The sequence below is a fragment of the Xiphophorus couchianus genome, chromosome 13, assembly GCF_001444195.1.
Source record: "Xiphophorus couchianus chromosome 13, X_couchianus-1.0, whole genome shotgun sequence".
NCBI lineage: Eukaryota > Metazoa > Chordata > Actinopteri > Cyprinodontiformes > Poeciliidae > Xiphophorus > Xiphophorus couchianus.
The window spans coordinates 21,291,521-21,317,741 of NC_040240.1; the positions used below are offsets into that span (position 1 = coordinate 21,291,521).

General features: G+C 32.6%; 1 protein-coding gene across 7 annotated transcripts in view; it reads left to right on the forward strand.

The window, feature by feature from the left end:
- Positions 1-26,221, forward strand: part of LOC114156365 (uncharacterized) — a 38,580-nt gene that overhangs the window by 9,979 nt on the left and 2,380 nt on the right. For 3 of the 7 annotated variants that reach the window (XM_028036747.1, XM_028036752.1, XM_028036750.1), the window contains 15 exons: positions 84-119; positions 18,957-19,229; positions 19,430-19,720; positions 20,160-20,444; positions 21,034-21,162; positions 21,641-21,670; positions 21,934-21,978; positions 22,183-22,230; positions 22,797-22,853; positions 23,281-23,298; positions 23,420-23,449; positions 23,812-23,835; positions 25,543-25,599; positions 26,031-26,048; positions 26,170-26,199. In XM_028036747.1, coding sequence (XP_027892548.1) covers positions 84-119; positions 18,957-19,229; positions 19,430-19,720; positions 20,160-20,444; positions 21,034-21,162; positions 21,641-21,670; positions 21,934-21,978; positions 22,183-22,230; positions 22,797-22,853; positions 23,281-23,298; positions 23,420-23,449; positions 23,812-23,835; positions 25,543-25,599; positions 26,031-26,048; positions 26,170-26,199 — 1,371 coding nt within the window. Of the gene's footprint in view, positions 1-83; positions 120-5,285; positions 5,559-5,773; positions 6,065-6,380; positions 6,666-6,866; positions 6,993-8,190; positions 8,218-8,364; positions 8,389-8,551; positions 8,576-9,516; positions 9,574-10,332; positions 10,357-10,521; positions 10,555-11,214; positions 11,272-18,956; positions 19,230-19,429; positions 19,721-20,159; positions 20,445-21,033; positions 21,163-21,640; positions 21,671-21,933; positions 21,979-22,182; positions 22,231-22,796; positions 22,854-23,280; positions 23,299-23,419; positions 23,450-23,811; positions 23,836-25,542; positions 25,600-26,030; positions 26,049-26,169; positions 26,200-26,221 lie in introns of all 7 variants that reach the window. The other 4 variants (XM_028036746.1, XM_028036748.1, XM_028036749.1 and 1 more) reach the window with 4 other exon arrangements.

The window sequence follows — 26,221 nt, forward strand, 5'->3', positions numbered from 1 at the left end:
GAACAGCCTATTTTAAACTACATTAATATTATTTGTCCTACTTATGTTGAAGTCATCAATCATTACAAACTATGTCTTTACAGGAAACGCTGGTGGAGAGGGAGACAACAACAGTCAAGGTTGAATAATGCAATAAAAATCCTGTTTTGTGACATTCTTTCCTATTTCTCACTACTACTTTTATATATATAAAATATAAAGTTTGCAGTCAAATGTTGTCAGCCTACCAAACTCTAGGGGAACATTCTAACCATTGTTGCAATTTAATATTAGTTAATAAAAGAAAAGAGCAAACTGACACAAATGGTGTTAAGAAATCTGAAATTGTTTACAAATTATTTACAAAATTGCAAGACCATAGACATTTAACTTTTTACATTTCTTAAAACATTTTTCTCTGTGCTTGCAGGAAGTGGGATTTCATCTGGAGTATCAGATAAAAAGAGTAAGTACCACAAAGACCCATATTAAGTATTTACAGAAAAGAACTGTACCAGCAAACCTTGATGAGAGAGAATTGCTTCAGGAGTGCTCTTGCATATATAGTGAAACAGTTTGGTTAATGGCGTATCTGCCCTAGCTTTGTAGGACACAGAGAGATTATGTGAAGGTTTTTATGCAAACCGGTAAAACCTGAATTTTAATCTGACTGCTCGTTTTCAGGCTCGGATGAATCTCTTAACAAGAGTGACTCTGGAGCTGGTTGCAAGTACTGCACAATGCTGACAGGCATAGCATAACTTGTGCTGCATGAATCTTAATTTCTGAAAGAACAAAACACCTTCCTGTCTTTTTTGTGGTGTAATCCAAAAGTAAAAGGGGGATTTGTTAGTATTCATGCTTAAATGCAGTTCTGTTAGTTTGGTAGCTGAAAACCTAAAAAACTCAATTCATGTATTTATGTAAATCAAGAAAATTCACATTTACTGAAGAAAGATTTGTCATTTTGTCCCAACAGCCACAGAATCCAATGATTAAAGGGAGACTCCTCATTCAAGTAATTCAGAGTTCAATGGAAAGTGATGATCGTCCGAACTCTAGTCAGATGACTGCAAACATCGCAGCCTGAATAACCAGTTTGGAGCATATTTTTAACCTGTGACACGGAAACTTTGAGCACTTTTATTCTGTTGGCTTGCCTCTGAGGCTCTTTGTAGTTAGGGAAACTGCAGTTCGATAGATTTTTCTTTACGTGTGTTTAAAAAAACCATGCTTATTGTTCTTTAAGCTGCTTTGTCAGATAGGAACATAATTATGTTGTTAATTTGATTCTTGAAATATTACTTGGAAATATTAGCACACTTTTTATTTTTATTTTTCAATTTCAGTTTAACAGAACTTCATTTCAACAACTACCAAATTTCGAGTCGGCTGTTGCATTAAAATCTATAGGACAATAGAACTTTCCTTGAAGCCATAAAAGCATTTCAATAACTTGGGTTAGGGAAGCTTATTAAATGTTGAATCTGTTACTCACTGTCTCCCAGTAAAAACGATGTTACAAAAATCTACTAAAACTTACAAAACCTATACCATTTCTTGTAAAAACTTAACAAAATTAAATTATGCTCCCTCAACCTGAGCAGCAAGTGAAAATAAAAACAAATGTATTTGCTTGTCTTAATGCAAAGTAACTAACTGAAACGTTCAAAGAAAGTTTGAAGAGTAGTAGAATGCATAAAGTAGGCAAATCATTCTCGGAGTTGAAATGATACGAGAGCTTGTACTAGTAATAAGCTTGTTCATTTGTCTCTCAGATCAATAGACAATCTCTAAGGTGTTGGTATTTTTCAGAGCTGATATTTCTAAACAGCTGGGGGAGCACAGTTTATAGGGTTACATTTCACTTCTACATGTGAATATGCTTCAATCGTATTCAAACGCAGAACCACTAACAGGAATTCAGATGTATTATGGTTGTGGTTTTTCTTCTATTGAGTGAAAATTCAGAACATTACTCTGTGGTGGTAGCACAGGAACGTTTAGATCACTTTTTGCGTTTATATATTGTGCAGTAATTTTGTTGTTATGGATATATAAAGACACTCAAGGTCAATCACACAATTGAATAACCTATGTTTCCATAGGTTGAGGTTTGTTACATTAGAGAAGTAACTTTGTCAATACATGCTAATGTAATTGGAATGTACTTACAATTGAGGAAACTAAAACTCAAGGAAAAAACAAGTTTATGTTGAAAATGGTATTGCTAAATATTAAAATGGGCTCCTGGAAACTTTAAAGTACTAAAATTTGAATACGCTTATAAATTATATATTTTTTTAACAAGGTCATGCATTTCAGATTTAAAATGTAATAAATGTAACATAAACAATGAGACAATTTGGCTAACTGAATGGATGACTAATGACTGATGTTAGCAGCCAGATTAGAGGAGTAAAATCCGATTTGGTTTAGACAGGCGTTTCTTTTCATTTAGCACCAGTTGTGTAAAAAAGCATTTCGATAACATTAGATAGGTGGAAAGTTTCAAATAAACTCTTTAGTTTTTAAGAACATTTAAAGTTCTCCACGAAAACAGATAAATGAAACATGCGCCACAAGCTTATTATTGTTACACAATACAAGGAAGTAGGTAGAAAAAAAACCCATCTTCAAATCAGAAAGACATGGTGGAGCGTTCACTGATCTCTGTAAATCTGAGCATTTCAAATGTTCTGAGCCTAAACTCTATCGACTTAAACTGCAACTGATATGAAAGCAAATGAGCCACTTTTTACAATTTTTATGTTTTCATGTCTAATCATAATGATATTTAATTTAAGTATCAAAGTAAGTCAAGTGTAAATATTGTTATTAGGGCTGAAAAATAAATCGATGCGATTGCGTAATCTGATTTTTGAAGATTTTATTTTTGAAGAATCTGGATTTTTTTGTCATCAATTTTCTCTTTGGGTTTCTGTAGTTCACTGAAGTCAGCTCCCCACCCCCTCAGTTCCAACCATCTTGTTTTACAAGCCTGATTTACTGCTTGTATTTTAATTGGACTTTGAAGTCAGGTCTACTCCCAGAAGGGATGACTGAAATAAAAGCAAGTTTTAAAAATATTTAGTTTATTTTGTAATGTCTTTTTAAGAAAAGAAACAAGAAAAATACATTAAAATTGTATGGTGTATGAAAAAATTTGAGATCCCATTTTTAAGTCGTATTGCCCAGATCACAAAACATTTTTGCTTTTTATCCACTTTAATAAGTTTCTCCTTTGTTATTATTTTTGTTCATTTCAAGATGAATCTGGTTCCAAAATGGCTATAAAATGAAAGCGCATCAAATATGAACTTGTAAAGAAATTAAGTCTTGTAAAATACAAATCTGTTTTGGTTACACTTTAATAAGAAAATAGTTGTCAAACTCAATGTATCTGTATTTGTTTGGAGCTATTTGAAAATGTTTTTAATTGACTTTAATTTTGTGTATTTTTCAATTACTTGTGTCTTACTGTAGATTACCTGAGTATTTGAAGTTCTTCGTCTGTATTTTTAATTGTTTTTATGTTAATAAATCAGAAAAATATTCACAGATTGATAATTGGTAGCAGTAAAATTTTGGAGAACTGAATTAATGCTGCACTTAACAAACCCGAAAACATTTGGCAAACTCCCGTTTTTTGTTTTATAATGATTTATTGATTCTAATTTTAATTAAAATTTTATTAAATTAGGCTTAAAATCGAGCTTTGAATCTGAATGTTTTAAGCTTTGCAGTTTTATGTTTTTTGTCATTTATGAATTATCTTTTTTGATTGTGGTTTAGTTGAGCTGTAAAAAAAATCTGAATATTTTATGTTGCTAGAAAAATGTACACAGTTTGGAATGGCTCATGGTTGTTTATCTTCAATAAAATATATTTTATGAAAAATCTTGAAGTCTTTGATCAAAGTGTTATGTGTGTTGCAAAACAACTGCTCTACCGTGTTGAATTTTTATTGCTGTTAATTTTTGTGGCAGATGTATAAGTGGTTGAAAATGATGTTAATTTTAAAGGAAGACAAAAGTTTCCTGATTTACGATGGTCCCTAAAGGCACAGTAGTGAAGGAGTAACAACAGATCAGGAAAGAGAGAACCAGTCTAACAGGTGAGCTTTAGGAACAAACACAGAGAGGAGCACCGTCCTACAGCCCAACATAAGTAGTTCTCCCTGAGGAGCAGAACTTAATTTGGGTTCAGAATGTCACTCCTGGCTGTTTTGGTCATTTTGGGGACAGGAATCACCGTCAACTGCGGTAAGTGTTTTTTTTTTTTTCTTCTTCTTTTGTACTTTGACAATTTCAAGTGCATTTGTTAAAATAAAAGTGAAACTGCTTGTGACTTTTGTCTAAGTAACTCAATGTATTCTTCTATTAAACTTAGAATATATGTTTGCTGATATTTAGCTATGTGTGTTTAGTTCATAATTTAGAAATTATGAACAAATTTCTAGTTAGAAATTAGTTCATAATCCACATAGGATCCACATCCTATGTGGATATCATATCCACATAGGATGTTCCTATGTGGAGGATATAACATCCCAGATAATCGGAAAGTTCACCTAAACATTGCCTTTGTTATTATTAAATATTAAAGTGTTAAGAATGCTGATGGTAGGTGGTTAATAATAGTCTGGAATTTCTAAAAGGTGAAAACTTTAAAGGAAAAATAGTTAATGAGCTCTAATCTCTGACTGATCTAATAATGTTTTGGAATATGTAAAATGGTTGTGGCAGATTTGTCATGTACGAAACTAAAAAATATATACCATACTTAAACTTCAACCCAACAAATATTGTTCACCATTGTATAAAATGTACCAGGAAGGCATCAGTCCTTTCAAATAGTTCCAGGTGAAGGTGGGGCAGTCTGGCTGAATGTAGGCAGACAACATTACTGGGATAGTTTTGACATGAGTTGCCATCAAGGCTGGGGTGTTTTTTGTTTCTTTTTCTGTCCCAGCAGTATAGTACATCTGTTTTACTTTTTTCTTTCCCTCTCTGAAAAAGTCAATTTGGTTTAACAATAACTACATACAAAATATTAAGTATCATGAATGTCTAAACTCAAATTGAAAAAGGGCTTAATACCAGGAGCATTTTGATCCAGAGATTTTGACCAACGTTTCACCTAAATAATAATTACAGGGTTTGCACAATTTATTTTGACCAAGATATCTGTATACCAAGACAATGTTCCATAAAATGACTAAAGGTCAAAGCATAACCACTTTCAGTTTTTCACAAGCCTCTCTTTAAATTAATACCTGTTCTTTTTATTTATATGTTTTTTAGAAAAGCACACCCTCACCTACATCTACACGGCCTTCTCCAAGCCAGTGAATCTCCCAGGGTTGCATGAGTTCACTGCTATGGGTTTATTGGATAACAGTATGATTGACTACTATGACAGTGAGAACCAAATAAAAGTTCCCAAACAGGACTGGATGGAAGAGCATCTTGAACAAGAGTACTGGGAGAAAGGCACCCAGTCCAGAAAGAGCAAGCAGCAATGGTTCAAGGTCAACATCGACATATTGATGAAACGAATGAGACAGAATGACACAAGTAAGTTCAAAGGAGTTTAGGATACCTACAGTCAATAATCAAAGCATTAAAGTAATGATTACTGTAAACTATCATTGACACAGGTCCAATCTAAATGTCAAGAGTCTTACGACAGCAACAAGATATAACAGTTTATTAATTCTCTAAATCTTTTAATGACTAAAATAGTTTTTTCTTGATGTTTATTTAGTTTTTTCTCTATTGTTTTCTTGCAGACACCCATATTCTCCAGTGGATGCATGGCTGTGAGGGTGAAACTCAGTCTGATGGGACGATGCAGTTTGTCCGTGGGATGGACATGTACAACTATGATGGAAACGACTTTCTGTCCTTTGACGATGACAGACAGGTTTGGGTTGCTCCCATTCATGCAGCAGAAGAAACCAAGAGGAAGTGGGATGAGGTCCAGGTGCTGAAGGAATACACCAAAGGCTACCTGGAGAAGGAGTGCATGGAATGGATGAGCAAGTTTAGAGACTTTGGGAAAGAGCAGCTTCTAAAAGCCAGTATGTATACTGTATATTTTCTTGCCTAAATATTTTTGTTTATTTTTTTCCATATGCTCTCAACAATATGCTTATCTTAGATTTGCTTAAAAATAATTTCCTGAACAAAGTCAAACAAAACAATCAGTTGTTTTGAAAACTTTTGTTCTGGTGTACTTTAAAGAGAAACGTTATTTAAAAAATGGCTTTTTTATGTTTTAGGTGCTTAAATGATCTCATGAATGAAAGCATATAACTATGAAAATGTTATTGATTAAAATTTCTGCCATATATGTTGTCTATCCTACAACAAACTTTTCCATTTTTCCCTCACCAGGTCCACCTACAGTGCATTTGTTTACTCGTAAAGCCAAGTCTGAGACAAACACAATTTTGACATGTCTGGCTACGGGTTTCTTACCAAAGGACATCACTCTGTTTATCAAAAGAAATGGACGTGTCCTGACTAAAGAGGACGGGTTGGTGACCACTGGAGTTCTCCCAAATAATGACAACACCTTCCAGAGAAGAGATCATGTAGAGATTTTGAAGTCTGATGTTTCCATCTACACCTGTGAAGTTAATCATCGTGCCTCTAAAATGCGTATTGAAGAGAAATGGAGTGAGAAACTTTTAGTTTCCCATTGTTTGTTTGTATATGAAACAAATATATATATGTAAAATTGGTTTCTTCTATCAACCAGTCACAATACCTACAGACATACAATCTTACTATAGATTGTATGTCTAGGAATTTGTTTATTAAAATCCACAGAAGTACTAAAAGTGAACTAAAATTAATATGAAGTTTGTTTTGTTTTAGATCACATTATTGTGGAAGACAATGAGAATATGCCCATTGTCATTGGTGCTGCTGTCACTATTGTGATTGTGGTTGCAGCCATTAGTGGGATACTTATTTACCTTAAGAAGAAGACACGCCAACTTGGTAAGATTTTTTTCCCCTTTATCCATTAAAGATCACTTATATACCTTTTGTTTCATAACTGGATGTTCATTAAGATAACAGATTAACTTTTAATAAAATGTACTGAAATGACTGAAAGTTACATTTACAATTATTTAAACACCACATATACAGTGTTTCAGTTGCACAGAAAAAAGTATTTTAAGATTCTTTTTCAGGAACAGTGATCATTATTATTTTATTATGTACTTTATGAGATATCATAAGTCATACGGAGTGGCTGAACAGTCCATCATTACATAGACTAATTTCCATTCAAGTAGCTTTTAGTTTATACTGAGCTTTTTGATCCATTGAACTTTACCTCCATCAAAAAGTTGTTGTGCATAATACATAAGGTTTAACAAGAAATCAAGAATTTATTTCTGGTTTTCACAAGGAAAACTCTGGAACTCAGCAGGTTATATTCATACATTACATTTTATGAGTTACATGCAGGGATAATGTAGATGTTGCTGCATAGTATATTGATTTCATATTCAGCTACTAGCAGGGCACATGATCAGTTCATGAGACTGGTTAGATTCGTTTTAAGATCATTTTCATGGAAAAGTCAGTTTTCCGATACCATATAAAATATGAAATTTCCTCTACATGCCCTGTGTATGCACGTATTTACAACATCAAACGATGTATTTGCATTCATAGTTCTTTCTTTATACAACCACTGGTAGTTGTTAAAGTGGTTGACTCTCTGACGGAAACTCTTGTCCACTTACTGACCATTGTTCCCAGCACTTATGTTTAACGATAAATCTGGAAACAAAATATTTAATTTATGAAAACGTTTTCTTCTGAGCTCTGGCTTAACATTCATCCCCTGGATTTTTCCAACCAGTGGAATGCACATACACACATTACAGAAAATCTGCATTATTATGCCTTTAGTCTGTAGGCTTCAAGTCTTCTATCATGTTTAAAGGAATAATCTGTAGATTTTCGTTCTTATTGTTTAAAACCCTGCTAATTTAAAAAAAACCTATGGTCATAGAGTTGTTTTATTTTTATCTAAAAGAATATATATATTTATTTTAAAGCATTATTTAAAACCATGAACGTCTAAAGATATTTCTTATCAGGTTGTGATCATTAGGTTGGGGGATTTAATATACAAATAACTTACTGTTAAGTGTTTTAATAAATGTTTCTGTATTAATAGAATGCAAAGAAGGCTCCAGTCAGTCAAGTAAGTGCATTTTTTCTTTGTGATGCATTTGTCAATCACTTTCACACTCTGTTTAAAGTACAAGTGTCATGTATACTAAAATGTTTGTTTAGTTTACTGAGCTGTTTATGAGTAAGGAGATACACTAACATATGTCTTTATTTTTAGGTCTAGGGACTGTAAGCACCTCCAGTAAGTAACATCTCATTAATTTTCTTCACCAAAAATATTATTTATTTTTTGGTTAAAAAAAACCCATTTTCTTCTCGAAGTGTAAACCTTAAAGTGTCATACACTTAAGTTAAAATAGTTTTAGTCACCATACCTGTAAATGTATGTATCTCTGTATGTGCAGGCTCCAATGATAGCCAAAAGAAGGGTAAGTAGGATTTATTTTAATTGTTTTTTAAAATTTATTTATGTATGATTCTGCATTAGTGCAGTGTCTGTGAAAGTTGTAGCAATTTGAATGTTTTCCCCAGATATTTATAGTCAATACAATATTGGCATCATTTACTCAACCAATCATAATAAAATCATAAAATAAATCATAAATCATTAAATAAATGTCAGTTGACCAGTACATTGAAATTGAAAACGTATATTTTTTTTTGTGGTACATAGAAATTCAATCTGGAGAGACTCAGACGGAGATGAGAAGGCAATTAGAAGAGTTTATTGACAAACAGAATTTAAAGTCTTTGGCGCTCGGGCCCCGGCTGGGGATAACGGTTATCGCAGCGTTAGCGATAGGCTTCAGATGAGCATCCCCGATGCTGTTAGGAGCGTCATCCCCCAGGGCCCGGCACTGGTGGTGGAGGTTGAAGAAGGGTGCGGGCCTCAGGACCGGGCGAATGGAGGAGAAGGGGTGGTGGTGGGTTGAGCTCGGCTGGAGAGCGAAGGACACGATGAATGAAGGTCCTTATCAGCTGGGACTTGGTTGATGATTGGACGTGACGTGGCTTGGTCCGGCGTTGATAGGTCGACGATTGTGGGCAGGTCCCTTCAATTAACGGGTCCCGGTGGGGACAAAAGAGTCTTCCAGTTTGAATTTGCGCCTAGGCTTCATTACATTAATTCTTTACCAACACTGACAGTTGTCCTGTCTCAAAAGTTAGTGTCCTGTTGTAACATTACTAAACAAATGTAACTAATTAAATCAAATACAATTACAAAAACAGATTTCACAATGGGAATGAACCTAAAATGGCACATTAAAAACAAATGCTTCTGTTGTTTAGATATAATGGTGCATATATTCAAAAACATTTAGCAGTAATGAGTTCGATATTTACTGTCTGCTTGAATCTTTCTATGTAGATCAACCAGTCACTGGTACAAGCACACCTAATGAGAAGAAGCCCCTCATTGATAATGGTAAGTTTTCTTTTCATTAACCTTTTTAAATTCTGAACCGTCATACAGTATTATTCCATAACACATTCAAAACCCCTTTCTCTCAGAAAGGGGACACTTATAGTTCTTAACACATGTGCTTTTCAAACAAATTTACTTTTCCCTTAAATACACCAGTGGCTAAGTATAATAAGTTTACTAAAATATGAAAGATAAATATTTAGATCCATATTACAAGTGTAAAAGTTTCTACAAGAATAATATTTATTTGTTATTATTTATTTGTTTATATTTTTAATTTACTTTTCCCTTAAATACACCAGTGGCTAAGTATCATAAGTTTACTAAAATATGAAATATAAATGTTTAGATCCATATTACAAGTGTAAAAGTTTCTACAAGAATAATATTTTTTTGCAAGGTTTTGACACGTATAACAATGTCAGCTTTTTTGCCACATTCCCTCTGCTTTACAAATATAAGACCTACATTTCCACTAAATCCTGGTATTTACAAATATTTCTGTGTTGAATGCTTTAAATGTTTATATACTATATATATATATATATATATATATATATATATATATATATATATATATATATATATATATATATATATATATACATATGCAGACACAGCTTCTTATCCAAATAATTTATTTCTTTGCCAAACCATTTGTGAATGGAAAACACAAGTGTCAGGCAGATTAAGTTGTTTTTTAGTTTGCCGAGTTGTTTATTGCTACAAAGATATACTAACATATATCTTTACTTTTAGGTCTAGAGTCTGTGACCACCTCCAGTAAGTCACATCTCATTAATTTTCTTCACCAAAAAATGGTTTTTCCTTTTTTTTTTGGTGAAAAATATTTTTTTTTCTGAAGAGGAAACCTTAAAGTGTCATACACTTAAATTAAGATAGGTTTAGTCACCATACCTGTAAATGTATGTATCTCTGTATGTGCAGGCACCAATGGTGACCTTGATAGCCAAAAGAAGGGTAAGTAGGATTTTTTTTATTGTTTTTTAAAAATTTTATTTATGTATGATTCTGCATTAGTGCAGTGTCTGTGAAAGTTGTAGCAATGGGAATGTTTTCCACAGATATTTATATTCAATACAATATTGACATCATTTACTCAACCAATCATAACCAACCTTTCTAATTTCTGCTAAATAAATCATAAATCATTAAATAAATGTCAGTTGACCAGTACATTGAAATTGAAAACGTATATTTTTTTTAGTGGTACATAGAAATACATTAATTCTTTACCAACACTGACAGTTGTCCTGTCTCAAAAGTTAGTGTCCTGTTGTAACATTACTAAACAAATGTAACTAATTAAATGAAACACAATTATAAAAACAGATTTCACAATGGGAATGAACCTAAAATGGCACATTAAAAACAAATGCTTCTGTTGTTTAGATATAATGGTACATATATTCAAAAACATGTTGCCCTGCGACAGACTGGCGACCTGTCCAGGGTGTACCCCGCCTCTCGCCCGGAACGTAGCTGGAGATAGGCACCAGCAACCCTCCCGACCCCATTAGGGACAAGGGTGAACAGAAAATGGATGGATGGATGGATATTCAAAAACATTTCGCAGTAATGAGTTTGATATTTACTGTCTGCTTGAATCTTTCTATGTAGGTCAACCAGTCACTGGTACAAGCACACCTAATGAGAAGAAGCCCCTCATGGATAATGGTAAGTTTTCTTTTCATTAACCTTTTTAAATTCAGAACCGTCATAGAGTATTATTCCATAACACATTCAAAACCCCTTTCTCTCAGAAAGGGGACACTTATAGTTCTTAACACATGTGCTTTTCAAACAAATTTACTTTTCCCTTAAATACACCAGTGGCTAAGTATAATAAGTTTACTAAAATATGAAAGATAAATATTTAGATCCATACTACAAGTGTAAAAATGTCTACAAGAATAATATTTATTTGCAAGGTTTTGACACGTATAACAACGTCAGCTTTTTTGCCACATTCCCTCTGCTTTACAAATATAAGACCTACATTTCCACTAAATAACGGAATTTATGAATGTTTCTATGTTAAATGCTTTAAATGTCTTTTATATATATATATATATATAACATATATATAATGTTAGATTATATATATATATTCTAACACATATATATATACAGTATATATATATATATATATATATATATATATATATATATATATATATATATATATATATATATATATACAGTATACTATATATATAAAAAATAAAAATTCCCTTCTCACCCACCGCGGGTGGTTCTTATCCTCTGAGCTCGGGTCCTCTACCAGAGGCCTGGGAGCTTGAGGGTTCTGCGCAGCATCTTGGCTGTGCCAAGGACTGCACATTTTTGGACTGAGATGTCTGATGTTGTTCCTGGGATCTGTTGTAGCCATTGGTCCAGTTTGGGGGTGACTGCCCCGAGGGCCCCGATGACCACAGGCACCACTGTGGTCTTCACCTTCCAGGCCCTCTCCAGTTCCTCCCTGAGGCCCTGGTATTTCTCTAGTTTCTCGTGCTCCTTTTTCCTGATGTTGCATATATATATATATATATATATATATATATATATATATATATATATTCCTCTACAGACACAGCTTCTTATCCAAGTAATTTATTTCTTTGCCAATCCATTTGTGAATCACCTTAGTACTTTGTGGAAAATATAAGTGTCAGGCAGAATAAGATGTTTTTTAGGTTACTGAGTTGTTTATTGCTACAAAGATATACTAACATATATCTTTATTTTTAGGTCTAAATTCTGAGGGCTCCTCTGGAACAGGCAAGTTACACCCAATGATTTTCTACACTTTTAAATTTTATTTCTATATGAAATTTCTTTTAAATCCCAAAGTATAAAGCCCAGATTTTCTTTGCATAAATAATGAGAGGGTTTTCAGGTCCCACAGTAAGAATTTGTTTTATTTTTTTATTCAGAGTTGTTTTATCATGACAGATGTCCAATTTTTCCCCACTTCAATCACTTTAGTATTAAAACTATGTACCACTAAGACTTTCTCATAATAGAGTTGAGTATAGGATAGATAATTACTTTTGTCATCACAGAGCAAGAAAAAGAAACTCGTAGTTAGATGAAGTAGACAAGGCAAATATGTCTTTTTTTCTTAAAAGTATTGAAGTTGATTTAACATGAACATATTCTGTGTATTCTTTAGAACAAGCCAATCCATCCTAAGATTCTGGTGCTGATAGTAAGTAGCTTTACACAAATTGAAACTTTTGCTGTGCACATTTTGTAAAAAAAAAATATAATAAAATAATAAACACCGTTTTTTCCTGCAGATTCATCTCCTAGTTCCAACAATTAGAGCGATGAATAAAAGTGACACGAGTCTGACTAATTAGCAATCTCAATCATTTGGAACCAGATTATAATATGGCAAAAATATTGAGAAATAAGTCATGTTCCCAAGCAGATCTATGAAATCTAACATATAAAGTTATTTGAGGAATGAAAAAATAAGTTTTCTCATAAATATATTTACTACATATTTGGGAACATGTAGCGCACTACATGTTTACTACATGTTTGGAAACACTATGGACAAAGTAGTCAGCAAAGATGCCAATACCTAATTACAAATAAGAAGAATTGGAAAGATGCGTTTCAGGTTTTTGTTCTTTCAGTGAGGACATGTTACACCTTGATGCATTAATGTAAAATCATATTTTTCCTTCTGACAAATCTGCTAAAATCCCCGCAACAAAAGATAGCAAATTATTTAAAAAAAGTTTGAAGTAAAAAAAAGACTGTAAGACCTCAGAGTAAGAAAAAATACTGCAGTGTGAGCTTTTTTGTAGACCTATAATAAATCAAATTCACAATTTGAAAGTATTTTGAGTTAGCCAAACCGATCATGTTTGTTACACGATTACATATGCTATTTGAAGTAATAAGGGAAGTTTAGTTATTCTCTTTTGGATCTTTACAATGCTTCATGAATGTTTTTGATTACTTTTTAAACTCTGTATTACATTATTGCTTTAAAAGTTTTTAAAACTCCAATTTTTAGGGGGTTTTATTTGTATTTTGGGACTTATGGGGCTTTTACTGACTAAATATTTTGTACTGTATTTGCACTGGTGGTTCGAAGAGTGATATTTTTCTTTGTCTAATTGTGATATTGTGAGCAAAGAAAAAGTATTTGCAACTTTTCTCTAATGATTAAATCATCACGTTATGTATGAAACTAGATGTTTACATAGAATCTTTGCAGTATCTCTTAGATCATCGTATCGTTACGTTTGCTATTCATTGATCTGTTGAGAGATTTTTTTTCAAATGATTAAGACTTCAAAACTAAAATGTACCTTTATGTAACTGTATTTTCTGTCTGAATAAAACAAAGAATTCTTTTTTACCCAATGAACTGTCATTGAGATATATTTCTTCAGTAGTTTTCTTCATCCAGATTATTTACAAATGAGGTTTGTAGTTTATGTGAAATGATGTTTAGACATTTTTTTAACAGAGCATAGATCCATCAAGAAAAGTTTTACATTACACAAAGATTCCCAGAGTTCTCTCAGAACGCTTCAGTCTCAGTATAAAAATTACTGCCAATGTGTCCTAGCTTGAGAGCGATTCTGTCAGCTGCTGAGAACGTCTGAACTGAACTGAAATGGAGAGATGACAGAAGTCCTCATCTTAGAGAGGAAGTGTGTTTGACCTTGTTGCTAGGTATGACATCATCTTTTGGTTCCTCTTCTATTTTATTTACTGCCACCATCTGGTAAGAAGTGTGTATTAAATATCATCTTCCCAAAAAATCTTGTCATACAAAATAGTCTGTCTAAAAAATAGAATATGGCCTGGTAACTTTTACTTTTTGAGACTTAAATAAATCAATACGGTCTACTTTGGCAGTGATTGGTTGCTACACAAAACAAAGTAAGAGACAAAAAACCAATACACCTCAGTAATCAGTTGATAAAAAAATTACCAATGAGACTGGATTAAGAAAAGGGTCATGATGGGATGATGAAACTATGCAAAAATGCATCAATTGTACAGATTCAAAATTTGATTGTAACTTGATTAAATATAGGCTGTAAGTATATTATTTAATCTAAATCTGTTTTATTTGAGTTGGATTAGATTTCAATGTTTTTTTTTTGTTTTATTTTGCAATTTGGCTTTTTTGTGGTCCCATCTAATTATGTTTTTATGTTTTATTAGTAATATCTATATGAAAAAAAACATAATTTTTTTATGCTGCAGTTTGGATGGATTATTGTTGTTTGTAAAATATGTTTTAACACAAAACCTTGGAGTCTTAAAAATATATATATTATTTATGATAATAAATATTTAAATTATTAATGAAATATATTTATTTGTTTCATAATTTTATTTTCCGTGGCAGATGTGAAAGTGCTTGGAAAGTGTATGTCTTAAAAAGGAAGTTCTCTAAATTATGACATAAAGCCACATTAGCAAATGATTAACAGGAACAGACCATAAAACACAGAGAACATTCTAACAAATCAGATTTTGTAGCAGACAAGGAAAGGAGCGCCGTCGAACAGCCGAACATAAGGGTTTCTCCACAGAGCGGAAACTACTTTGGGTTCAGAATGTCACTTCTAGCTATTTTGGTCCTTTTGGGGACTGGAATGGCAGTAAACAGCGGTAAGTTAGAGGGGGTTTTCTGTTTTGTTTTTTTGTGATGATTTTAAGTTTATTTTTAAAAGTGAAAGCAAAATTGTGACATTTGTCTTAGTAACTGATTTTATGTACTATTCCACTTCTACGAATGGTTGTTAAGATTTACCAATGTAGATTTAGTTAATAAAATAGAAACCTGATACAGAGGAGAAAGGTGGAGAATCTCAGGTAACTAAGAAATTCACCTAAATTCCACCTTTTGTGCTTGTTAAATACAGAAGTGTTAAGAATGCTGATAGTGGGTGATTAATGAAACAAATCTAGAATTTCTAAAAAGGTGAAAACCTAAAAGAAAAGTCATTGAGCTCTCACCTTTGATTGGCTAAGATTGTAGTAGATTGAGTGGTAAACAAGGGTGCAAAGTATAGACTGTCAAAGTTTAACAGCCCTCATAAAGTTATTGTGGCTTTGGCATATTGTTTCTATATTTTATGTCCTTGTCTTTTATGAAAAAGCCCACATCCCTCCATTATGGAGTCCTGTGCAATATAAAGGGTATTTTACTTCCCAACAAGTTAGGTAACACAACAAAGGTTGAGGGGAGAACACAAATACTAAATGATGTTTGTCAGTTGTGACAGTGTGACACTCATATAGTTGCAATAACCTAGAATAAATATGATAAGACGTTATAAGTGACCTTTGTTACTCTTGTCCTCCAGTCTCCTGTTTTTTATTGTCTCAAGCAGGAAGATAAGTTTAATAAATCTGTAAGGTGTGTCCAAATACCAAATCAAAAGTACATCACATTGAAAATTTCCTTAAACCAGTATCATAGGATCTGACCTTAGAAAGTTTATTTAAGTTGATTTCAAGCTGTAGAGTGGACAAGTTTTCTGCCAAAGTGAGATCTCTTGAAGTTTAAAGATCTCAGTCTTTTTGGTATCTCTCGCCCTTTTCTTACTAAGTAAGGTGGCTCTATTGTGTATCTCATACAAAGGTTCAGAGGACAAATTAACTTTATACAGTATTTGAAATTCTTGTAGGTTTATTTATTTTCTTAAGAAAAGATTTCCCCCATGACACCAGGGCTCCATTTCAGAAAGCAGGGTTAACAAGCCTTGATAAGAAGGTTCAAAAATCAGTCAATAATTTGTGTGATTTGTTTTCTGTCGCTCTAAATAATCAATCTATTTCCAGTGATTGTGTATTTGACCTCTGTTTTGACCAGTTTACAATTATGAAGCAGCCATGAAATGGTCTACCTACCTGTGACAGAATGTGGTAAACAAGGGTGCAAAGTACAGACTGTCAAAGTTTAACAGCCCTCATAAAGTTATTGTGGCTTTGGCATATTGTTTCTATATTTTATGTCCTTGTCTTTTATGAAAAAGCCCACATCCCTCCATTATGGAGTCCTGTGCAATATAAAGGGTATTTTACTTCCCAACAAGTTAGGTAACACAACAAAGGTTGAGGGGAGAACACAAATACTAAATGATGTTTGTCAGTTGTGACAGTGTGACACTCATATAGTTGCAATAACCTAGAATAAATATGATAAGACGTTATAAGTGACCTTTGTTACTCTTGTCCTCCAGTCTCCTGTTTTTTATTGTCTCAAGCAGGAAGATAAGTTTAATAAATCTGTAAGGTGTGTCCAAATACCAAATCAAAAGTACATCACATTGAAAATTTCCTTAAACCAGTATCATAGGATCTGACCTTAGAAAGTTTATTTAAGTTGATTTCAAGCTGTAGAGTGGACAAGTTTTCTGCCAAAGTGAGATCTCTTGAAGTTTAAAGATCTCAGTCTTTTTGGTATCTCTCGCCCTTTTCTTACTAAGTAAGGTGGCTCTATTGTGTATCTCATACAAAGGTTCAGAGGACAAATTAACTTTATACAGTATTTGAAATTCTTGTAGGTTTATTTATTTTCTTAAGAAAAGATTTCCCCCATGACACCAGGGCTCCATTTCAGAAAGCAGGGTTAACAAGCCTTGATAAGAAGGTTCAAAAATCAGTCAATAATTTGTGTGATTTGTTTTCTGTCGCTCTAAATAATCAATCTATTTCCAGTGATTGTGTATTTGACCTCTGTTTTGACCAGTTTACAATTATGAAGCAGCCATGAAATGGTCTACCTACCTGTGACAGAATGTGGTAAACAAGGGTGCAAAGTACAGACTGTCAAAGTTTAACAGCCCTCATAAAGTTATTGCGGCTTTGGCATATTGTTTCTATATTTCATGTCCTTGTCTTTTATGAAGAAGCCCACATCCCTCCATTATGGAGTCCTGTGCAATATAAAGGGTATTTTACTTCCCAACAAGTTAGATAACACAACAAAGGTTGAGGGGAGAACACAAATACTAAATGATGTTTGTCAGTTGTGACAGTGTGACACTCATATAGTTGCAATAACCTAGAATAAATATGATAAGACGTTATAAGTGACCTTTGTTACTCTTGTCCTCCAGTCTCCTGTTTTTTATTGTCTCAAGCTGGAAGATAAGTTTAATTAATCTGTAAGGTGTGTCCAAATACTAAATCGAAAGTATTTCATCACATTGAAAATTTCCTGACATTATTATCATACGATCTGACCTTAGCTGATTTAAAGCTGTAATGGCAGAGTGGACAAGTTTTCTGCCAAAATTAGATCTCTTGTTGCTTAAGGAGTTTAACATTTTTCTTTTGTCTCGCTAGATGTAAGATGGTTCTGTCTCTTAAAAGGGTTTGAGAGGCAGAAAAATGTTAAACTAGTATTTATTTCTTTTCTTTTGAAAAATATTTTTCTTTCTTGTAGAGAGAAAGAAAATATTTCCCTCTCATGGAACCAGATGTACAATACAACACCATAGGCTAAATTCAGCCTTTTCCATATTATGCCCAAGATAGTTTTGACCTTTGACCAGTTGTTTGGGGTAATTAAGCATTTTTGTGAACAATTGAAACTTTTTTTTAAAAATAAACTTACATACTGCAGTTTTAATAAAAAGAAAAACAACCCTAAATAAAATACAATACCCTCTTGTTCCAGAGAACTGTTTCAGTTATAAGCAGAATATGTCACGAGGAATAGCTTTTTATTTAAGATGGACCCGTGGAAATTATCTGAAATACCCACATCAAGAGGTTTATGTTCTGACTTCAGACTTAGGGAGACACCTATTTAAAATTACTCTACTGTGTGTGATGTTTTTTATGGAGACAGTTTTATCTTTCTATTATCTATTACAAAGGAGATTCTGAACCAGATGGATGAACTTTTGGGAACTTTTAGATGAGATTTTTAGCTTTGTGAAAGCAAAACTATTAATTCAGAAATAGTACTAAATGTCTTGTAATTGGAAGAGAAAAGATATTCCATTATTCTCAGTTCTCTGTTTTACTTTGGCCAGAATTAATGCGTCAGGGTGTGAGGAAATGGGTTTGAAATTGAGCTAAATTATTTAGAATTTCAATCTGTCAGAACCTAACTTGAAAGTAACAAAAAGGAAATAGCATTTTGTACAAAGACTTCATGGCTAAATATAGTCATTTAAAGATTTGCACTCTAGGTAATCACTGATATTTCATTGAATTCATGTCTTTATCCTTCTGTCACTGACAATGACAGTGCCATGAAAGGTGCCACAAAATGACTAGTTCAAAGCATAGGCGTTTCAGTTTTCACAAGCTTTTCTTTAAATTAATTCCTGTTATTTTATTTATTTATTTATGTTTTTTAGAAAAGCACTCCCTCACCTACATCTACACAGCTTTCTCCAAGTCTGTGGATCTCCCGGGGTTACATGAGTTCACTGCTATGGGTTTACTGGACAACCGGATGATTGACTACTATGACAGTGAGAACCAAATAAAAGTTCCCAAACAGGACTGGATGGAAGAGCATCTTGAACAAGAGTACTGGGAGAAAGGCACCCAGTCCAGAAAGAGCAAGCAGCAATGGTTCAAGGTCAACATCGACATATTGATGAAACGAATGAGACAGAATGACACAGGTAAGAGCCAAGAAATTTTGGCAGAAATAAAACCATTAAAATTATAACCATTGTGAACTCTTATTGATAAATGTCCAATCTAGACATCAAGATTCTTACTACATCAACAAGATATTATAGCTTATTTACTGTCTTTTTTTTGCCTGTAAAATATTTTACTTCTTCTTGTATAATTAGTGTATTCTCATGTTTTCTTACAGACACCCATATTCTTCAGTGGATGCATGGCTGTGAGGGTGAAACTCAGTCTGATGGGACGATGCAGTTTGTCCGTGGGATGGACATGTACAACTATGATGGAAACGACTTTCTGTCCTTTGACGATGACAGACAGGTTTGGGTTGCTCCCATTCATGCAGCAGAAGAAACCAAGAGGAAGTGGGATGAGGTCCAGGTGCTGAAGGAATACACCAAAGGCTACCTGGAGAAGGAGTGCATGGAATGGATGAGCAAGTTTAGAGACTTCGGGAAAGAGCAGCTTCAAAATGCCAGTATGTATATATGTTCTTGCTTTTTATGATTTTGTTTAGATTTCATATGCTCTGTGCCAACTTACACAAGTAAAAAAAAATTACTGAACAAAGTCAAACAAAACAATACAGCAATTTACAAAAATATTAATGCATTTTTACAAGAATTTGAAACAATTCTTTATATTCTGTATACTTTACAAGGACATAGTTGTGTGAATACATTTAAATATTTTGAAAAGTAAAACACTTTTGGTGCCATGTAAGACTAGGATGTGCACAAATTAGGGTGTATAAGTAGTATACTTCTGCCTTGTTGAAGTGAAGCTTTAAATAAAAAGACGTCTCTTTTATATTTCAAGTGTCCAAATGATATCAGAAAATAGAATGTTATGAAAAATAGCTGATTAATATTTCTGCCATATGTAATCATCTCAAATTACTTTTTTTCTCTCTCCAGCTCCACCTGTAGTGGATTTGTTTACTCGTAAGGCCAAAGTCGAGACGAACACTATTTTGACATGTCTGGCTACGGGCTTCTATCCAAAAGACATCATTCTGCATATCAAGAGAAATGGGCGTGTCCTTACTAAAGAGGATGGTTTGGTGACCACTGGAGTTCGACCAAATGAGGACGACACCTATCAGAGAAAAGACCATGTGGAGATTTTGAAGACTGATGTTTCCACCTTTTCCTGTGAAGTCAATCATCCTGCCTCTAAAATGCATGTTGAAATGAAATGGGGTGAGAAACGTTTTGTTGCACTTCAATTTATTTACTTAAATCAAAGCAGTATTGTTGGCCGATTGATGAAGTAAAATTCTCATCCAATACCCCACAAAGGTAAATGTTTTTTTCCACATAAATTGATTATATCAACAACTACAGTCATACACAATAAATTAGAATATCTTGTTCCAATGAGGCTCATTTGTCAGATTTCAAGTACCTTTTGAAAATATACTTTAAGCAGGTGATAAGCCCAGTGATATAATTTCCCAATGTTAAATGTCAGAATGGGTTTTGGGAAGTGTTTCTTGTTTCTTTTGGTAAACAGTGATTTTCACTCAGTTATGCAGAGCCTGTGATTAAGTCATAACTTCATTAATAAAAGCAGCATTTTGTATTAACTGTGTTTATCTTTGAAAAGATAAACACAAGTATTTCAGTATAATCTGAAATACTGAAATATGAGAGAGAATTATAGAATAAATATGTGAAATGTGATATAGTCTTCCTAATTCACATAGGACTAAGGTTGAAATGGTTACATCAAATTCTACAGGTGTACAACAGGTGAAGTAAAACTAATATGTAACATGTTTTATTTTAGATCACACTATTCTTGAAGACAATGGAAATGGGACCCTCATCTGTGTTCTAGTGTTGCTGGGTGTGGTCATCATTGTTGGGCTACTTATTTTGCTATTTATTTGCCTTTGGAAGAGGAAACATGTACTTGGTAAGATTTTTACCAATAGCAATAGTCCTGCTTATGTTACAACAATTGCGCTAACCTGGAGCTCATATTAGTGTCAGCCAAAATATATTGAAATATCCAGAAACATAAAATTGATTAAACTGATTTTAGGCCTGATTTCACATACAGCTTCTGGCATTCGCAAACCATCACAGTTAATACTAATGAAATTCGGGAATCATTTTTCTTTTTATTATTATTATTATTATTATTATTATTATTATTATTATTATTATTATTATTATCTGAAATTTTATTTTTACAAAGTTTTAAATATAATCATAGACGTGATAAAAAATAACTAAGCTTCTCATACACAGTTAAAAACTAATAGCTTTTTTTGTCGGCATTTGCTGCATAACAATGAATTGGTGTTCTTTCAATTACACATTCTTTCTACTTTATAAATATTAAATCTGCTGATGAATCTTTTGAAATATTTTTACAAATTTTCTAACAGATTGCCTTAAAAATAAATGCTGCAATCAAAGTAAGTTCTGTATTTCTTAATACTAATCTATCTAAATCTATTTAAATCTATCTCTCTCATTCTCTCTCTCTGTCTATATATATACAGTATATACTGTATATACAGTACAGACCAAAAGTTTGGACACACTTTCTCATTTAATTCAATGAGAAGGTGTGTCCAAACTTTTGGTCTGTACTGTATATATATATATATATATCAGCTTTATAAATATTAACCTGCTGTTGACTGTTTTAAAATGTTTTTAATCTTTTTTTAAACAGGTTGCCTAAAAAATAACTGCTGCAAAAATAACTGCTGCAATCCAGGTAAGTTTTGTATTTCTTAATACTAATCTATCTAAATCTCTCTCTCTCTCTCTATATATATATATATATATGTATATATACATATATATATATATATATATATATATATATATATATATATATATATATATATATATATATATATATATATATATATAGGTTTATTGGTTCAAAGATATACAAACACAATGTCTTTATTTGTAGATCTAGAGTCTGTGACCAACTCTGAGTCCGGTAAGTCACTGCAGCAAAGTAAGTGTTAATTTTCTGTTTAATTTCACAAGATAATGTTCATTTATAAATTGTAAGTTGACTCTAAGATGTTGTAGAGTCAATTGTGTAAAAACAAAAAAAAAATGTTCAGCTCGGTCCCATTATATATCTATTTAATTTAGTATTTTTAAAATGCTGATTTGCCGAGGAGATTATATTGTCATCTGTGTAGATGGAGCCTGTGCATAGTGGAACATGAGCTTAAGTCCAGTCATTGACATCTGCATCAAAATTATGGACATTTCACAGTAATGGTACCTTTGTGCAGAATAGTATATTATTGTATATTATATTTCATACTACATTTTTCACATACAGTAGTGTGACAGTGGTCTGATTTGAAAAATAAAAAAGGCCATGTTGTAAAATTATTTAACAAATTGGATCAAATAACAACTATATAATAGATGGCACAACATGAATACACCTAAAATAATACATTAAAAATGAATACTTCTGTTAAGGTATAATGGTATATTCATTCAAAACCAGATAACAGCAGTGAGTTTTGTATTTACTGTCTATGTTTGAATCTTTGTGTGTAGATCAACCAGTCACCGATAAAAACACACCTGATGAAAATCAAAAACTCCTTAATAGTGGTAAGTTTTCTTTACCTTGTTTTCATATCCTTTTTTTTATTCAGAAAATTCATACCATACTATTTCTTAATACATGCATGCATGGTCATTCTCTGTTAGATGGGACACATACCAGTGGTTCTTAACCAATGTGTTTTCATACACATTTATCTTTTTCCTTTAAATATCTGTAATTAGGTTTAAAAACTTGGCTAAAATTTGAATGATGAATATTTTGATTCAGATTAGGAGTATGATCAAACAATGTAATCAGTAATTTCAATAAAAATATTTTTGCAAGGATTTGCCATCTATCATGCCATTTGCTTTTTATTATTTTGTATCACATTCTCTTTTCTCTACCAATATCAAATCTACATTTTCATTGTATTAGTGGATCAGTTTGTTAAAAGTTTTAAAAACTGTTTTTGTTTTCTTTGCCCTAAAGATTCATCCTCCAATCCAAGTAAGTACTTTAGATCTTTGCTATGCTTTTGTCATTCACCTTAGTCCCACATTGAAAGTATAAATGTCAAGCACACTGTTTATAAGTATAAAGATATACCAACATGTGTCTTTATTTGTAGGTCTGGATTCTGCGATCACCTCTGCTTCCAGTATGTTACACCCCTTCACTTTCTAAACTTTCAAACATTTTCTGTCTTCAGTTTCAAGCTTGAGTGTGTAAAATGGCAGGTTGTGGATATGACATGCCTGATGAAAAATTGTGGACCTGAGTTCTTGTTCACTTAGATAAGTTTAAATATGGATCAGGAAACATAAAATAGTTTATCAAAATGAAAAGTTAATGAAAAGTTATCCTTCTTATGTCTGTAATTAGGTTTGACAAAAAATTACAGTATAAGTATTTTCATGTGTATTAAATGTATTATGAATCTGATTATTCACTAATTTTAGTGAAAGGAATATTTTTTTTTACAAGATTTTCCTCTATAACATTGTTTTTTTTTACTAATAGGTTTCACAGACTCCTCTGGAACAGGTATGCCACATGTATTGATTTTCTAAGCTCAAAAATGTTTTGTCTGCTCTTATAAGTCCAAAAGTGTAAACCTTAAAGTTTGAAAAAATGTTATGCTTTTTAACTTGACAGATATTCATTCTTTCATTAGCCCTGCTCTATTTAGTCTTGAATGCAAAAACCAATCTCGGTTGGGTCTAACTAAATATTCTAGTAGAGTCCATTGCAGGATAGACATCTACCTCATTCATCACATAGCATCATGCTACAAACAGAAGCTCATAGTTAGATGAGATAGTAAGGGCAAATATGCCTAATTTTCTTAAAAGAGTTGATCAGAGTTAGCCAAATGAAAATGTTCATTAGTATGTTTTAAATAAAAAGAGGACCTTATAAGAAGTATGACATAGAAAAGAAACCCCCACAGTTTTACCTTTATGTCTTTTGTGTATTTGTGTGCACAGGCAAAAGCTCTGGTAAAGAAACAATATCTTTCAAAATAAATTTTTATGAGGCAAAGATACAAATGCACAGATTATAGCACATAAATACTGTTGTTTGTAATTAATATTTATTTGTAGATGGAAATTCCAGAGATCCAAACCCAGCAAATGAAATTAATCTGCTGCAGCAAAGGAAGTGTTATTTTCTGTTTAATTTCACAAAACAATATTTATTTATAAACTGTAAGTTGACTCTAAGATGTTGTAGAGTTAATTGTGTAAAAAAAAATCAATTTCAGTTCGGTCCCATTATGTATCTATTTAATTTAGTATTTTTAAAATGCTGATTTGTCTTAAATATGTCAAAATTAGGAATCACGCAAATTGTTTAAAAAATGCATTATAAATACAAGTAATTTTTCAAGGTATTGAATTAAAATTAACAGCCGCCTCATTCGACTCAGCACTTCTCTCTTCGCAGTGGAGGTTGGAGGTTGGATGGTTCAACCTCCACCTCCACTGATTGGAGGTGGAGGTTGAACTACCTCCAACCTCTAATTTCACCTCCACCTCCACCTCCAATTCTCCAATTTTCCAGAGATTTTCTTGGAGCAGGAAATTGCTAACAGGAGCAATTTCCTGTTAGCTTCTTATTGTCAAACTGGCATATTACATACATCTTGGGCAAATGTTAGCAATTGGGTAAAATTTGATACCTCAACACAGTCCACGCCTCCAGGAAGCAATTGTTTCTCAACAGCTGAGAGCCCAGATTTTTACTAGACAAATTAGTTTTTTACTTAAAGGTGAAACCAAAGTTTTTATTTAGTTTAAGTCACTAAATTTTACTAAATATTAGTCAGGTAAAATGTGCTTCAGCATGCTGAGGAGATTATATTGTCATCTGTGTAGATGGAGCCTGTGCATAGTGGAACATGAGCTTAAGTCCAGTCATTGACATCTGCATCAAAATTATAGACATTTCACAGTAATGGTTCCTTTGTGCAGAATAGTATATTGTTGTATATTATATTTCATACTACATTTTTCACATACAGTAGTGTGACAGTGGTCTGATTTGAAAAATAAAAAAGGCCATGTTGTAAAATTATTTGACAAATTGGATCAAATAACAACTATATAATAGATGGCACAACATGAATACACCTAAAATAATACATTAAAAATGAATACTTCTGTTAAGGTATAATGGTATATTCATTCAAAACCAGATAACAGCAGTGAGTTTTGTATTTACTGTCTCTGCTTGAATCTTTGTGTGTAGATCAACCAGTCACCGATAAAAACACACCTGATGAAAATCAAAAACTCCTTAATAGTGGTAAGTTTTCTTTACCTTGTTTTCATATCCTTTTCTTTTATTCAGAAAATTCATACCATACTATTTCTTAATACATGCATGCATGGTCATTCTCTGTTAGATGGGACACATACCAGTGGTTCTTAACCAATGTGTTTTCATACACATTTATCTTTTTCCTTTAAATATCTGTAATTAGGTCTAAAAACTTGGCTAAAATTTGAATGATGAATATTTTGATTCAGATTAGGAGTATGATCAAACAATGTGATCAGTAATTTCAATAAAAATATTTTTGCGAGGATTTGCCATCTATCATGGCATTTGCTTTTTATTATTTTGTATCACATTCTCTTTTCTTTACCAATATCAAATCTACATTTTCATTGTATTAGTGGATCAGTTTGTTGTTAAATATTTTAAAAACTGTTTTTGTTTTCTTTGCCCTAAAGATTCATCCTCCAATCCAAATAAGTACTTTAGATCTTTGCTATGTTTTTGTCATTCACCTTAGTCCCACATTGAAAGTATAAATGTCAAGCACACTGTTTATAAGTATAAAGATATACAAACATGTGTCTTTATTTGTAGGTCTGGATTCTGCGATCACCTCTGCTTCCAGTATGTTACACCCCTTCATTTT